This window comes from Anabrus simplex, chromosome 2, assembly GCF_040414725.1.
Source record: "Anabrus simplex isolate iqAnaSimp1 chromosome 2, ASM4041472v1, whole genome shotgun sequence".
NCBI lineage: Eukaryota > Metazoa > Arthropoda > Insecta > Orthoptera > Tettigoniidae > Anabrus > Anabrus simplex.
The window spans coordinates 1,149,788,113-1,149,803,108 of record NC_090266.1 but is presented as its reverse complement, the minus strand read 5'-3'; the positions used below and the strand labels follow the sequence as shown (position 1 = coordinate 1,149,803,108).

Sequence of the window (14,996 nt, the reverse complement as noted above, 5' to 3'; positions counted from 1 at the left end):
GTGGGAAGTATCTATTGTTGAAACTACACAATGCAATGAAATGCCTTAACTTGCAACATTTGAGATATAAGCCATTCTGTACCTTCTGATTTCACTTATGGATGGTAAAGAGATATATGATTATGACCGCTTAATAATCAATAAGATAAACATGAATTCTATAATTCTATCAATTATAACTCACCTTACTTCACTTTGCATTTGCTGTATTGGTTTCCGCTGATCTTCAACACTGTGGAGCTGAAGTTTGAATCTCATTCGTTGTAATCTCTCCGAGGCTTCCTTGCGCCGTGGTTCCACATACAACAACAAGTTGTTGACAATATCCAATATCATTGCATACTGTAAATGAAAATAGTACATGATAAACTATCGATCAGAAATACCTATTCTTACCATAAACAATGTCATAATGTTTAGGATTATCCAAATAGTACATTATGTAACAAGCCTATAATGGCAATAATTAAGACACGAGTATGTTTAAAAAACTTGCTTCGGTCATTTTATAATTTCCATACGAGTGTCTTAATTACCATTATAGGTGAGTTGCATACAACTGTTTATGCTCAACGACAATTATAACTCTATTTTTTAAATATTCATAAATTTCTATCGAGATGTCGCTTGACAGTTGAATTTACTGAACAGAGTGCAGAGCGCATGCACTGGGTTATTTATTCTCTGGGAGTGGATCAGGGACCTTGAGAATGTCATATGTTTCCAAAGCTAGCTTTATTTCGAATACAAATTGTTTATTGTACAGTTGGTGAAGTGAATTTGCAGAAATGTGCCATGTGGTTGTGGAATATTGGAAGTAGAAGGTGCATTGATGTTAACGTGTGTGTCCGAAATGTTTGATTTTGCTATACTTACCTAATTGGTCAAACAGTTGTATCATAATGAAAATCTGAACTCTGATTGGTGGAGAACCTGTATCATAATGAAACTTGAACTATGAGCCTCATTAAAATTCAGTTTTGTGGCATATAATATTTATATTTTGGCATCGTCGAGCATAAACAACTAAAAGGTATTTTAGCAGCATGTAAAATGTTAAATTACTGGGTATTTTAAATAAATTGTATGTACCGATTAGCGTTAAAAAGAGCTGGATTGTACTCTAGCACACAACAAAGGTCAATTGCTGTGTTTCTTCTAGAGGCTAGGGACCTCCGGATCACCGGCCCAAGTACTTTTTGTGAGAGAAACCTATTATATAAAATAGGGTGTAACAATAAGGTACGATCAAACTTTCAGCACGCATTCCTCACATGGAGAAGAATAAAAAGAAGTGGCAGGTTCCCTGCCCACGACTGCAGTGCTGCGAGCCTCTGCACACTCAGTGTTCATACTCGTATCTGCCGCTCAGTAATATTGGTAACTACCAGCCCTTACTAAGGCGTGAGAATATTATGTCACATGCCTCTCGTATGGTTCTGCCAGCCTCGGCAGCGGATGAAGTGGAAATGTGATGATGGACGGTGATGGGACCCGTTCCCTACGGAAGGCCCACCGGCCGGTTGAAAGCCCATGTTCGGCAGCCTAAGAAATTTTAGCTGACGGGCAGTCGGCTAGTCAACAGAGCAAAGCAAGTCTGTGTCCTGCAGGTCGCACTCGGTGGTGGGCTACAATGTTTAGTTTCAGCTCTCAAGCCAGCCAACTCCCTGGTTGATGCTGATGGTAATAGCTAGGTCTCATGGCGACAATGGGTTAGGAACGGGCTAGCGGTGGGAAGGAAGCGGCTGTGGCCTTAATTGAGGTACAGCCCCAGCATTTGTCTGGTGAAAAAATGGGAAACCACGGAAAACCAACATGGGGTTCAAACCACTATCTCCCGAATGCAAACTGAAGCTGCGTGCCCCTAACCGCACGGCCAACTCGCTTGGTGCTAATCATATGCTTGTCTCAAAGATTAAGACATGCATGTCTCAGTGCAAGCCAAATTAAGGTGAAACCACAAAAGGCTCATTAAATCAGTTATGGTTCCTTAGATTGTACCACTTTACTCGGATAACTATAGTAATTCTAGAGCTAATACGTGTAAACAAAGTCCCGACCAGAAGTGGAAGGGATGCATTTGTTAGATCAAATCAGTCCAGGATTCAATGCGATGGCAGGTTGATGCAAGTATCAATGCTAAAGGAGGGCGTTTTGAACATTTCATGTAAGAAAGAGTTCCATGTGGTATGCTGGTACGCTCAGTTCCTGTGTGTTTCCCATGATTAATCTACTATGTAGAGTTGTAGAAAACTGTCGGCAACCTTGAAGATGGATTTTCCATGGTTTCCCATTTTCACACCAGGTAATTAAGGCCACAATTGCTTCCTTCCCATTCCTAGCCCTTTCCCATCCCATCATCGCCGTAAGACCTATCTGTGTCGGTGCGATGTAAAGCAAATTGGTGCAGACGAGTTCTGACAAGGAAATAGAGCATTTCCGGACCCTTATCCATGTAACATATTTTCTTCTACGTGTGAGGAACGTGTCCTGAAAGTTTGGTGTACCGTACTGCTACACCCTGTGTGGGCTATTGTTAATGTCTACAGTAATTTGAGGGCAAGAGACTAAGTATTGGCAACATAAGTATGGAAGGTGCAGTATACTAGTATCAGTGCCACCTTTGTTCATGTCTGCAATGGAGTGCCCTACCACCTCCCTCGAAATGGTTCCTTTAGTTTGCAGAACAGACCAAAGTCTAACCTGGTTTTTGTGTCCTTTCAATTTTCTTACTTGCGCCATATTATTCTCCCTTGGAGTACATATTACATTAATCTACTTATGGACTGGGTACTAGGGAGTGCACTAGTGTACTGCGATAATCCATGGGCGCCCATATGACCGGGGGGGGGCTAGACCTGGGGGTATGTAGTATTTTTAATATTTTGGAAGATGAATGGCGACTTGTATTCCACGGTAGAATAACACCCATGGTATCCCCTGCCTGTTGGTGGGGGTCGGTACTACCACTTCTACGTAATACAGACTTTTAAATCATTTTCTTGAAAGAAAAACACCTGACTACATTAGATTTTGTCCTTTCCCTGAGAGCTGGGGGGGGGAGACGGACCCCTTGCCCCCGGGCACGGGCGCCCTTGCGATAATCAAGATGGACAGTGTACATTATGAACTTAAGCTACAAGACTCATTCTCAGCAACCCTTAATGTCCTGTGAAGACTTACTTCATATTAGCAAAATTTCCTCTGGAGCTTCTATATTCACAGTCTAGCCTTCTGTTCTTCTACCCTATTTCTCTCCTCCCTTTTATTCTCCTCATTTAGTGTAAATTTTTGGCTCTAGTCAAGTTGAGGGAACTTTGTTGTGATATTTTTCCCTTCAAGATCTATGAAACTAATAATAATATAATGTTATTTGCTCTACGTCCCACTAACTACTTTTACGGTCTTCGGAGACGCCGTGGTGCCGGAATTTAGTCCCGCGGGAGTTCTTTTACGCGTGCCAGTAAATCTACCGACACGAGGCTGTCGTATTTGAGCACCTTCAAATACCACCAGACTGAGCCAGGATCGAACCTGCCAAGTTGGGGTTAGAAGGCCAGCGCCTTAACCGTCTGAGCCACTCAGCCTGGCAAGATCTATGAAACCAAAGAATGTAAATATATAGGGTGTATCTAAATTATACTGACAAAAAAAAGGTCAAGGATGCTCTTTGTGTTATATATAGAATGATGATGCAATCGGATTAGCAGAGAAAATTTCTCTTTTCGAGAAAATGAGGTTACTTTGTTGCTTCTGGGTGGGCGATTCCAATTCATGAACTCACCGTATTTGCTGTGCTAGAGCACAAACCGCAAGAGACTAAGTATTGGCAACATAAGTATGGAAGGTGCAGTATACTAGTATCAGTGCCACCTTTGTTCATGTCTGCAATGGAGTGCCCTACCGCTTCCCTCGGAATGGTTCCTTTAGTTTGCAGAACAGACCGAAGTCTAACCTGGTTTCTGTGTCCTTTGAATTTTCTTATTTGCACCATATTATTCTCCCTTGGAGTACATATTACATTAATCTACTTATGGACTGGGTACTAGGGAGTGCACTAGTGTACTGCGATAATCCATGGGCGCCAATATGACGGAGGGGGGGGGGGGGGGTCGCTAGACCTGGGGGTATGTAGTATTTTTAATATTTTGGAAGATGAATGGCGATTTGTATTCCGCGGTAGAATAACACCCATGTTGCACCCACCGCTGTGCTCCAGGAAAGGGAGGGGAAGTGGGTTATATGTTAGATAGAGAGAGACAATACACTTGTGCAGTATTGTCGTCTCTTATAGGTCCACAGTTTGTTTATTAAGCAGCCATAATTGCACACAGAGTATAAGAACACACAGTAATGAAGACACTGTCTGTCAAGGAATGCACCCAATCATTTCTCCTGTTGTCTGTTGGTCTCAGCAATGTTGTTCATTATTTAACATCTGGGAAGATGCATCGCTGCCGCCACACGATCGTGCATTCCTGTATTCACAACACTGTAAAAGGAATGAAATACTGAACGAAAGAAACAATATGCCCAATGGTTTTATTACAGTAAATCTTAAATATTCCCCGTCTTCTTTGATCTTCATGTAACAAGAAAGCTCCATGGGAGTTAAATTGGTCAAGCACAGAGGCCATTTAACTGGCCCACCGCGGCCAACCCATCTCCCGGGATAATGGTCCTTTAAGTGCTGTGTGATATGGCGAGTGAAATGCTGTGGAGGACCACTATGACACAGCCACATTAGCTGCAACATCTTCCAATAATCCAGGCAGTGATTCTACCAAGAAACAGTAGCATTCTGCACCATTCAGACGAGGAGGAAGGACATATGGCCCAAGCAAGTAAATAGTCATCAACAATGCCGGCCCAGATATTGACACTAAACTGGTGCTGAAATGTGCACACTACTGTCACATGACGATTTTCTTCTGCCCTCCTTCATGCAGTCGCCTGCCAATGGACACGAAGTTGAATGATGAGGTTGGCAGCGATTAGGGTGCCAGACACCATAAATCAGTGCGGCTTCTCTCCAGTTGCCATTTGCTGCGCCATAGGATAGGCTCACATCAGCCATTTCTTTGTTGGTGTACCAAAACGGAGCCATTCTTACCAATTTATACTGCAAACTTAGTAGCCAATATGGACAGAACAAACAGTATATTGCCTGCTAGAGCTGGGAAGCGACTGCACTAAACAAACGAGAAACCTGTGCATTTGCACCAAGTATAATCTCTGTCTACGTCCATTATACACCACCCTTCCCCAAAGCATAGTGGCGGGCAGCGGTTTGCGCTCTAGCACAACAAATACGGCAAGTTCATCAATTTGAATTGTGTGTCCGGAAGTAACAAAGTAACCTCATTTTCTCGAAAAGAAAAATTGCAACAGTCAAGCTCATGGGGAGGAGGAAAATGATGTTGGTGAAATTATGCTTGAGGAAGTGGAAAGGATAGTAAATAAACTCCATTGTCATAAGGCAGCAGGAATAGATGAAATTAGACCTGAAATGGTGAAGTATAGTGGGAAGGCGGGGATGAAATGGCTTCATAGAGTAGTAAAATTAGCATGGAGTGTTGGTAAGGTACCTTCAGATTGGACAAAAGCAGTAATTGCACCTATCTATAAGCAAGGGAACAGGAAGGATTGCAACAACTATCGAGGTATCACATTGATTAGTATACCAGGCAAAGTATTCACAGGCATCTTGGAAGGGAGGGTGCGATCAGTCGTTGAGAGGAAGTTGGATGAAAACCAGTGTGGTTTCAGACCACAGAGAGGCTGTCAGGATCAGATTTTCAGTATGCGCCAGGTAATTGAAAAATGCTACGAGAGGAATAGGCAGTTGTGTTTTATGTTTTGTAGATCTAGAGAAAGCATATGACAGGGTACCGAGGGAAAAGATGTTCGCTATACTGGGGGACTATGGAATTAAAGGTAGATTATTAAAATCAATCAAAGGCATTTATATTGACAATTGGGCTTCAGTGAGAATTGATGGCAGAATGAGTTCATGGTTCAGGGTACTTACAGGAGTTAGACAAGGCTGTAATCTTTCACCTTTGCTGTTTGTAGTTTACATGGATCATATGCTGAAAGGTATAAAATGGCAGGGAGGGATTCAGTTAGGTGGAAATGTAATAAGCAGCCTGGCCTATGCTGACGACTTGGTCTTAATGGCAGACTGTGCCGAAAGCCTGCAGTCTAACATCTTGGAACTTGAAAATAGGTGCAATGAGTATGGTATGAAAATTAGCCTCTCGAAGACTAAATTGATGTCAGTAGGTAAGAAATTCAACAGAATTGAATGTCAGATTGGTGATACAAAGCTAGAACAGGTCGATAATTTAAAGTATTTAGGTTGTGTGTTTTCCCAGGATGGTAATATAGTAAGTGAGATTGAATCAAGGTGTAGTAAAGCTAATGCAGTGAGCTCGCAGTTGCGATCAGCAGTATTCTGTAAGAAGGAAGTCAGCTCCCAGACGAAACTGTCTTTACATCGGTCTGTTTTCAGACCAACTTTGCTTTATGGGAGCGAAAGCTGGGTGGACTCAGGATATCTTATTCATAAGTTAGAAGTAACAGACATGAAAGTAGCAAGAATGATTGCTGGTACAAACAGGTGGGAACAATGGCAGGAGGGAACTCGGAATGAAGAGATAAAAGCTAATTTAGGAATGAACTCGATGGATGAAGCTGTACGCATAAACCGGCTTCGGTGGTGGGGTCATGTGAGGCGAATGGAGGAGGATAGGTTACCTAGGAGAATAATGGACTCTGTTATGGAGGGTAAGAGAAGTAGAGGGAGACCAAGACGACGATGGTTAGACTCTGTTTCTAACGATTTAAAGATAAGAGGTATAGAACTAAATGAGGCCACAACACTAGTTGCAAATCGAGGATTGTGGCGACGTTTAGTAAATTCTCAGAGGCTTGCAGACTGAACGCTGAAAGGCATAACAGTCTATAATGATAATGTATGTATGTATGTATGAAAAATTTTCTCTGTCAATCCAATTGCACCATCGTTCTTTATATAACACGAAGAGCACCCTGATATTTTTGTTGGTATAACTTAGATACATTCTCCTGCATATAAGCTGGTTAGACATTCAAATTAGTCATTGATTTGTGCTTCAAAATCATGTGTTCAGTGCCAAGGGCTGGTAAACATGTTACCCATGTTAGAAATGCACAGTGGGTAATTTCTAGCATCCAGCCGGCCAAAAAAAATATTTTCAACCCTTGTCTTTGGTGTGCATTTTCTGTGAGTCGCGTTTATAAGACTCTTGGGTACACTAATTAAGTATTGAAAAGTCGCGCTGTCTGATTATCTAATCTCACCGAAGGCCTAAAGTGGCTGTCCTCCGTTAGGGCATCATATGCTGGTGAGGCGAGTGCGCATTTATTATTATGTGAGGACTCAGTGAAGACGTCAGAACTAAATATTCCTTTAGCTTGCAATGTGATTATATTAGATGAAGTTATGTATTTTATATAGTATGTAGCATTTTCTGAAAATTACTATACTCTTGTCCGGAGTATGCACTTAAAATTCAGGTACACGGTGTCCACGCGCTATCTAATTATACAAAATTTGAGCTAACTCTCAAAATGGATTGCCTTTGATTTCCGCAATGAAAGTCTTTTGGATGAGTTATCTATACGTTAATGAATAGAAAACTGTGATTTTTTGCTGCGACCATGAGAGCAATAAATTTTTTCAGAAGCCATATACTCCGTAACCCGGAGGTCAGTTTTTGAGCTGTTGAGGAACAGCAGGGAATATAAGCGGAACGATGATATTGCGAATATTTTATTTGAACACTGAGGATTGTTCCGAGAATATATCCAAGTCAGTGAGGAAATCTGTCAGTATTTTGTGTGCTAAAATTCGATCATGCTGGACAAAATATAGTAGAAAAAGGGACAAATTACTGAAGTACAATAAAAGTTTGTTCGAGCAGAGAATGAGCCTTGCAGAAGGACGTGCATCAGGATGAGCCTGCCAGTACTAGAGCTCATTCCATGTTAAGAAAACAGTATTGTTCTTATGACAACAGGGTTGCCATATCAAACGGCTCCGCTCAACGCTATCACGGGAAAACAGCGGCACATAAATTTGTGAAATTCAGTATGTAAGTTTAAGACAAACGGCTGAAGAAACTACGCTACAAATTACTTTTATGAACTAAAGGGGACATATGGTTTACAGGAGCCACTTTTGGTTTCTACAGAATCAGAGGTAAACTACGGCACGTAAGAAACATCAGCACTGAAATATAAGGCAAATTGGGAGAGAAAATAAACAAATAATTTTATGGGCTCGAGGGGCAGGGGATATATTTAACCGAATTTAATAAATTTATCCAGACAATAAAAGCTAGAAAACAGACGCAATAAATAAATACTGCAGATGACTACAAAAGATCACAGTATTTATCTCAAAGAAATAAATCGTACACGTAGGCTTATCGCATAACTCTCACTCAACATAAAACATTTACGCACTGATTTAAAGCCTAAAATACACATGCAATAAATAAATACTGTAGATGACTTCACTGCAGTAGTTCAGGGAGGAAACGCGTCTATTGGTTGATATCCGAAGCAAGGTGCTGGCAATACCAATGATGGAAACCGCTAGAAGATTCTTCAGAGGCGCTTCCACTTCTGCGGATATTACTGGAGTAGATATAAATTTAATAAACCATCTACGTGCCTACGTAGAAACTCTTTCGTGTGGGTATGCCATTGATAAAGTGACATTTGGCATGTACGCGAAGGAAACTATACAATTGTACTTACAAAAATACAAATCGTACTACATGCTTGTAACTTTGCATAAACTCTTGGTTCATGGAGAGGAGGTCATTAGGCACTGTATTATACCTATTGGACAACTCTCCGAGGAAGCCCAGGAGACCAGGAATAAAGATAATAGGAAACCTTCCAGAAAGACACAAATACTGACCTTTTCCATAGGCTTCTTATACCATTGGACCCTTATATTAACAGCTTAGGGAAATCGAGGAGGAGGAAGAAGATTCCGCTTTCACGAGAAGTGCTCAACTTACTGTCTGAGCCTCCTGTATCTGATTCTGCCGAAGGAGATAATGACAGTGACGATAGTGATTCTGATGTAACTGCATCTAATGAATAAATTGTTTGGCAAGTACATGTATTTCTGTATCTGTTTTTAAACATTCTAAACAGCATGTCAAACTATTAACATCTATTTAATTTCTTAAAGCTATAACCAAAAATGATTAAAATTACAAAGATTTCTAATTCTATTCCTGGCGTAGTAATTTGCTCTTTGTACTTGATTGACCACACACTTAATTATCTCCAATAATAGCAGTTACATACTAAGTTTTATGTAAATCGGTCCACTAGTTTCTGAGATACGATGTTTGGCCGGCTAGATTCCTGAAATTATGCACTGTGAAATGGTTTGAATGCTGGGAGGTTCTTGAAAGTAGATTATAGAATATCTTAAAATTTCAAATTATTTGCTCAGCGCTGTGCAATGGAAAACATGTCAGTCATGGAAGAAACTTTCTAAATGTAAATGACCCTGTCCTAGACTTTTAAACTACGAATACTTGTAATTTCCATCTTTAGTGTTAGAAGCACTGTTAAATACGGTACAATTTTATAATTATTAGCACTTTAGACATATGACCGTGTTCTGAATGATGATAAGCTTTTGGGGTTTTGCCGTGTCACAGAGAACTTTGTCTGCATCTTCAGAGCACGACTTCTCTAATAATGAAGGTTTGAATTTAAGAATGCTTTACATGTGGAGCAAAGTTCTCAGCGAAATGTAAAGAATTTCACCTTGTTTGCTAACACCGCAAAACCCCAAAAGCTTATAATCACGTCTGCATTTACGGGCCATGAAAGTATCAATGTAAACATTTTCTGAATGTTGGTTATTACTGCAGTTTGTTAGTTGCGGGGAGGAATCAAATCAAATCAAATCAAATCAAAATCAAAATCAAAATCTCTTTATCTGAAAATGAGGTGTCTACCCCGGTGGCAAATGGTACACTAAAATACATTATTGTCAAGCACTAAATATTAAATTAACAAAAGAAGAAAACTTTCCTATAATACAATATTATACAATTTACGCTAACAATGTTTTCTATTAAACACACAGCTCATCCTTAATAAATTTATATTGTTTACAAAATTCTACTTATAATATCTCCTGTACTACTTACAAATATAGTCAACTGATATACAGTATGTGGAATTACTTCAAATGATACTATACAACTGGTATAAGATAAATATTTACATTGCATTTATTTATTTACTTTTTTTTTTTTTTAACCCGTTCTGGATCCTAAGTAGCATAACGACCTGCTGCGTCTTAACCAGAGCCCCTTTTGCCACCACTTTTCAGAGTTCCTGAAGGGCCTTCACAGCTACCGTAGCGGTCCCAGGGCCCTCGAAGTCCCCACTGTACTTCACCCCTACAGGCAGTCCCCTACTTTGGCTGTCCAAACTCCTTAGACCAGGGGATGGAATTAATTTATTCACACACATTTTTTTTTTTTTTTTTTTTTACAATAACCTGCACTGGTCGAATGCCCTCTAACACTTCATTTATTTTCTCTGTTGCTGTTTATTCTCTTTTTGAATATCTGTACAGATTTTAGAAAAGGATCAAACACTACCCCTGGTAAACTGTTCCACTCCTTCACACCCTTCCCAATGAATGAAAATTTACCCCAATCGCTTCTGCTAAAATTTCTTCTAATTTTATATTTGTGGTCAGTCCTGCCGATATAATTATGTTCCAACTGAAGCCTCTCACGGATATCTCCCCATGCTTCTTCTCCTGTATAGGCTCTATATAATCCTATAAGTCTAGTTTTCTCCCTTCTCTTACTTAAAGTTTCCCACCCAAGTTCCTTTAACATTTCTGATACACTACTCTTTCTCCTGAAATCCCCCGTTACAAATCTTGCTGCTTTCCTCTGCACACTGTCTATTTCTTTTATTAGGTATTCTTGGTGAGGATCCCAAACACTGTTTGCATATTCCAATAATGGACGAACCATACTCAAGTAACTTTTTTCTTTTAATTCTTTGTTGCATCCTTTAAGTAGCCTCATTATGACATGTAACGATCTGTATGCTTTCCCAACAATGTCATCAATATGACCCTTCCAGTGCAAATTACTTTCAAATCTCACACCTAAGTATTTGCACTTGCCATCTTTTGGGATAACTACCTCATCCAAAGTATATTCAGTTTTAAAGCTCCTGTTTGTAAAAGTTGTAACAGTTGATTTGCCTCCATTAACCTTCATATTATTTTCTTCAACTCATTGTTGGATACTTTCAAGGTCCCTTTGTAATTCTGAACAATCCTCAATGTTGTTTATTTCCCTATAAACAATTATGTCATCTGCATACAATCTTATTTTTGATGTTATATTGTTCCCTAAATCATTTGCATATATTAAGAAAAGTGAGCATTGTTGTACTGGACAAAATGATGTTCCATCTTTGCCCTGAACTGTGTAGGAAACAGCCCCATTTCCAAATTGTTATGGGATTTATGGATGAAGGGATATAGTACACTACATAACGTAGAAGATATTTCTCAAAAGTAAGCAATCAGCAAAGCCTACGCAGTGGAATAGAATATTGTGCCGATTAAATGTGTGGGAATACCTAGAGGTAGCTACAGAGGAATATCTTTGCTATCCGTGACTTACAAAATTCTATCACTTGCCATCCTGGAGCGTTTGGAAGCACAAGTCGGACATGAAATAGGTGAATGCCAAGGAGGGTTCAGAAAAGGTCGCTCAACAGCTGAACAGATCCAAAATCTCAAAACGATCATCAGATATTGTACACTAAGGTCCAAGCAGTATGTGTCTGTCTTTGTGGACTTTAAGAAAGCGTACGACTCCATTGACCGGGAAGTCCTGCTAAACATCTTAAATGAATTTGGAGGTGATTTGAAACTGCTGGCATTAATTAGAGCCACCCTGACCGATACAAAATCCAAGGTGAAGTTCCACGGATGTTTCTCGCATTCCTTTGACATCAAAACAGGAGTCCGACAAGGTGATGGGCTATCCCCGATACTCTTCAACTGTGTTCTTGAAAAGATCATCAGAACCTGGTGGGTGAGATTACAGGAAACCAACTACAGTCCAAAGAGACTAGGAACCAAATCTAAGGGGATCGCAACAGACTGCTTAGCATTTGCCGATGATATTGCTGTTCTCTCAAACGACATAGAAACCGCTAGAGCTTAAGTTGAAATTTTAAAGGAAATTGCCGAACAAACTGGTTTGCAGATATCGTTTGAGAAAACAGAAGTAATGACTAACATCAAAGAGGCTCCACCAAAACTCCATACAAAATACGGGGACATCACCCGAGTAGACAAATTCAAATACCTGGGTGAGATCATCATGAAAAATGGACTGGACAAAGAAGCACTTCAGGAGCGAATACGCAAACTGGAAATAGCCTACCAAACATCCCGCACAATCTACAACAAAAAATGCCTTTCCCAAAACACCAAGATACGTCACTATGAAACGGTTCTGACGCCAGTAGTTCTATATGCAGCCGAAACCCTGTCTCTAAATGCCAACAAAGGACTCCTTGAAGAACTGGAGAAAAGAGAACGCAAAATTGTGAGAGGAATCTTGGGATCAAAATACAGAAGTGGAGTCCATCAAAAGAGATCCAACAAGGAAGTCTACAGCAAAATAGAGAAAATTACCGACACAATCAGAAAAAGACGGGCATGATTTTACGGTCATCTGAAAAGAATGGACGGAAGAAAGTTAACTAAAGAAATATTTCATTTTTTTGATTCAAACCCCAAAACCACAATTCCCTGGTTTAGAAATACCAAAGAAGACCTTCAAATGCTACATATCTCAGCTGAAGACGCCCTTAACAGAGATCTCTTCCGCAAGAAAATATTGACGAACGGGCTAAACCGAGACGAGCAACCGAAGAGAAGACACGGTGCCCCTTGGACAGAGGAGCGTAAGCAGGCCCACTCACAAAGAATGAGGGAAATTTGGGCTCTAAAGAAGGCCAAGTTCAGTGTCAAATGCAACAAGACGTAACGTGGTCCTTGATGGCCCCAGCGAATTATATATATATAATAATAATAATATTTATAAACCTGGTGCAGGTCTTTCAATTTGACTCCGTATAGGCGACCTGCGAGTCTGTGAGGATGAGGCCCTACCTATGATGAATTCTAATGATGAAGATGGCACACACATCCAGCACCCGAACCATTGGAATTAACCAATTAAGGTTAAAATCTCCAACCCGGCCGGGAATCGAACCCGGGACCCTATGGACCAAAGGCCTGTGCGCTAACCATTTAGCCATGGAGCCGGATAGCGCATTCACTAGAAACTGACGTTAATTGAATATACAGCATCAAGTTACACAATTTTGTTGTTTCTGTATGCACACTCTGGAGTTCATTATTAAGAATGTAAGCCAATAGTTGTTGGAGTTATAATACCATAACTAATAATGACGGACAAGAAAATGCATGTACTTGAAGGGTTTTGATGCTGTCATTCATTTATTAGGTGAAAGTTTGCTATACTTCGTATTTGAATATTATTATTTAATTTAGATGTGTCTTATAATAAAGTAAATTCAAATTAATTACATTAAAAGCATGTCTGAGATTGTAGCCAATAAGAGCACCTTTATAACCGAGATCCAAATACTAGCCAACGAGAGCAAGAAGAGACGCTGGTAAGTCTGTCTACTGGGCAGTGAAATCTCGCTATAGGAAATTCATAGTTCCACAGTCAGTACCTACAGACAGCGTTAGTGTTGCTCTATCTGAAAGCTTTGAAAATCAAAGGGAACATACACAGAATGGACAGCATCTACTTTCGCCTACGTGCTTCGTGTAACTGACGTGAGCCCTAGCATTGCCGAAGTGAGATGAAAATAAGTAAAGCGGGGAATACAATAATGTCACGAATGTGGAAATAATTAATGTTCTAAAAAATAATTGAATTAACTAGACAATATTTTGTTCATAATTTATTAAGGGTACACGCTGTCTACCCTGTTTCCCTTGACGCTTCGCCCCTGTATATATGACGCTGTTAGTGGTTTATTTCATTCTCCTGAACCTGCATCTTCCTTTTCCAACTCTCAAAACCAGGATTAATCCACCCCTACATATTCCTATTCCCGCCTTTCTCTTGTTCAAAGAACTTTATTTATCCGCATACCAACCATCCTAAACTCTATCTTCTGACTGGAACTTGGACGTTTTTTCTTTGTATGCCTACTTTAATCGATTCTTCCTTAACTTAACCTAGCTCATTTTCTTCATATTCCTTTTTTGTCTTCTCTCTGCTGTCCCCTCTATTGTACATAATGTAATATTTACTTATTTTTTACTGTACTATACCGTTACTTATGTGTTATATCTGTATTTATCTTAATGTGCCTAGCTCTAAGTTCTTCTCTTCGTTCTACGTTCAATCTTTAATTTCCCTCGTTTCTTTTGCCTTTATGTTTTGTTGTCAACTGTTGTGTGTCTACAGTTATTTTCTTAGTTTTTAAATTTTTTCCTCTATTTTTATCATTAGATGTTTTTTCCTCATTGTTCTTCAACTTATTTTTTATGTTTGCATTGTGCTACTCCATTGTAAATATATTTTTCATTGCGGAACTCTGTAATTCGGTTTCTCGCTGTTTTGGTTTCCCAAATAAATGAAGAAATACGGCTGAAGAGAATTTAATGAAAATCGGTACGTAAAGTCGGGGAATAAGTCACTACAATCTAGGCCATAAATAATTTTATTAACACTGACTGAAATGGTAGTTTAGGGGAAAGCCTAAAATTTAATTCTCAAATATTTATGTTATTGGTGGTCCTTTTGATAGATACTACATAACTAAATATATATATTGTCCCTTTCAAATTTGGCCTACAATAAGCATTTATTGTATTT

The 14,996-nt window shown here is 39.6% G+C and overlaps 1 protein-coding gene across 1 annotated transcript in view; it reads right to left on the bottom strand.

The window, feature by feature from the left end:
* The window catches only part of hob (hobbit), a 460,559-nt gene that overhangs the window by 78,662 nt on the left and 366,901 nt on the right, over nucleotides 1-14,996 (bottom strand). Inside the window, exon 31 of the mRNA XM_067142110.2 lies at nucleotides 185-342. Within this exon, the coding sequence (XP_066998211.2) occupies nucleotides 185-342 (158 nt within the window). The remainder of the gene's footprint in view (nucleotides 1-184; nucleotides 343-14,996) is intronic.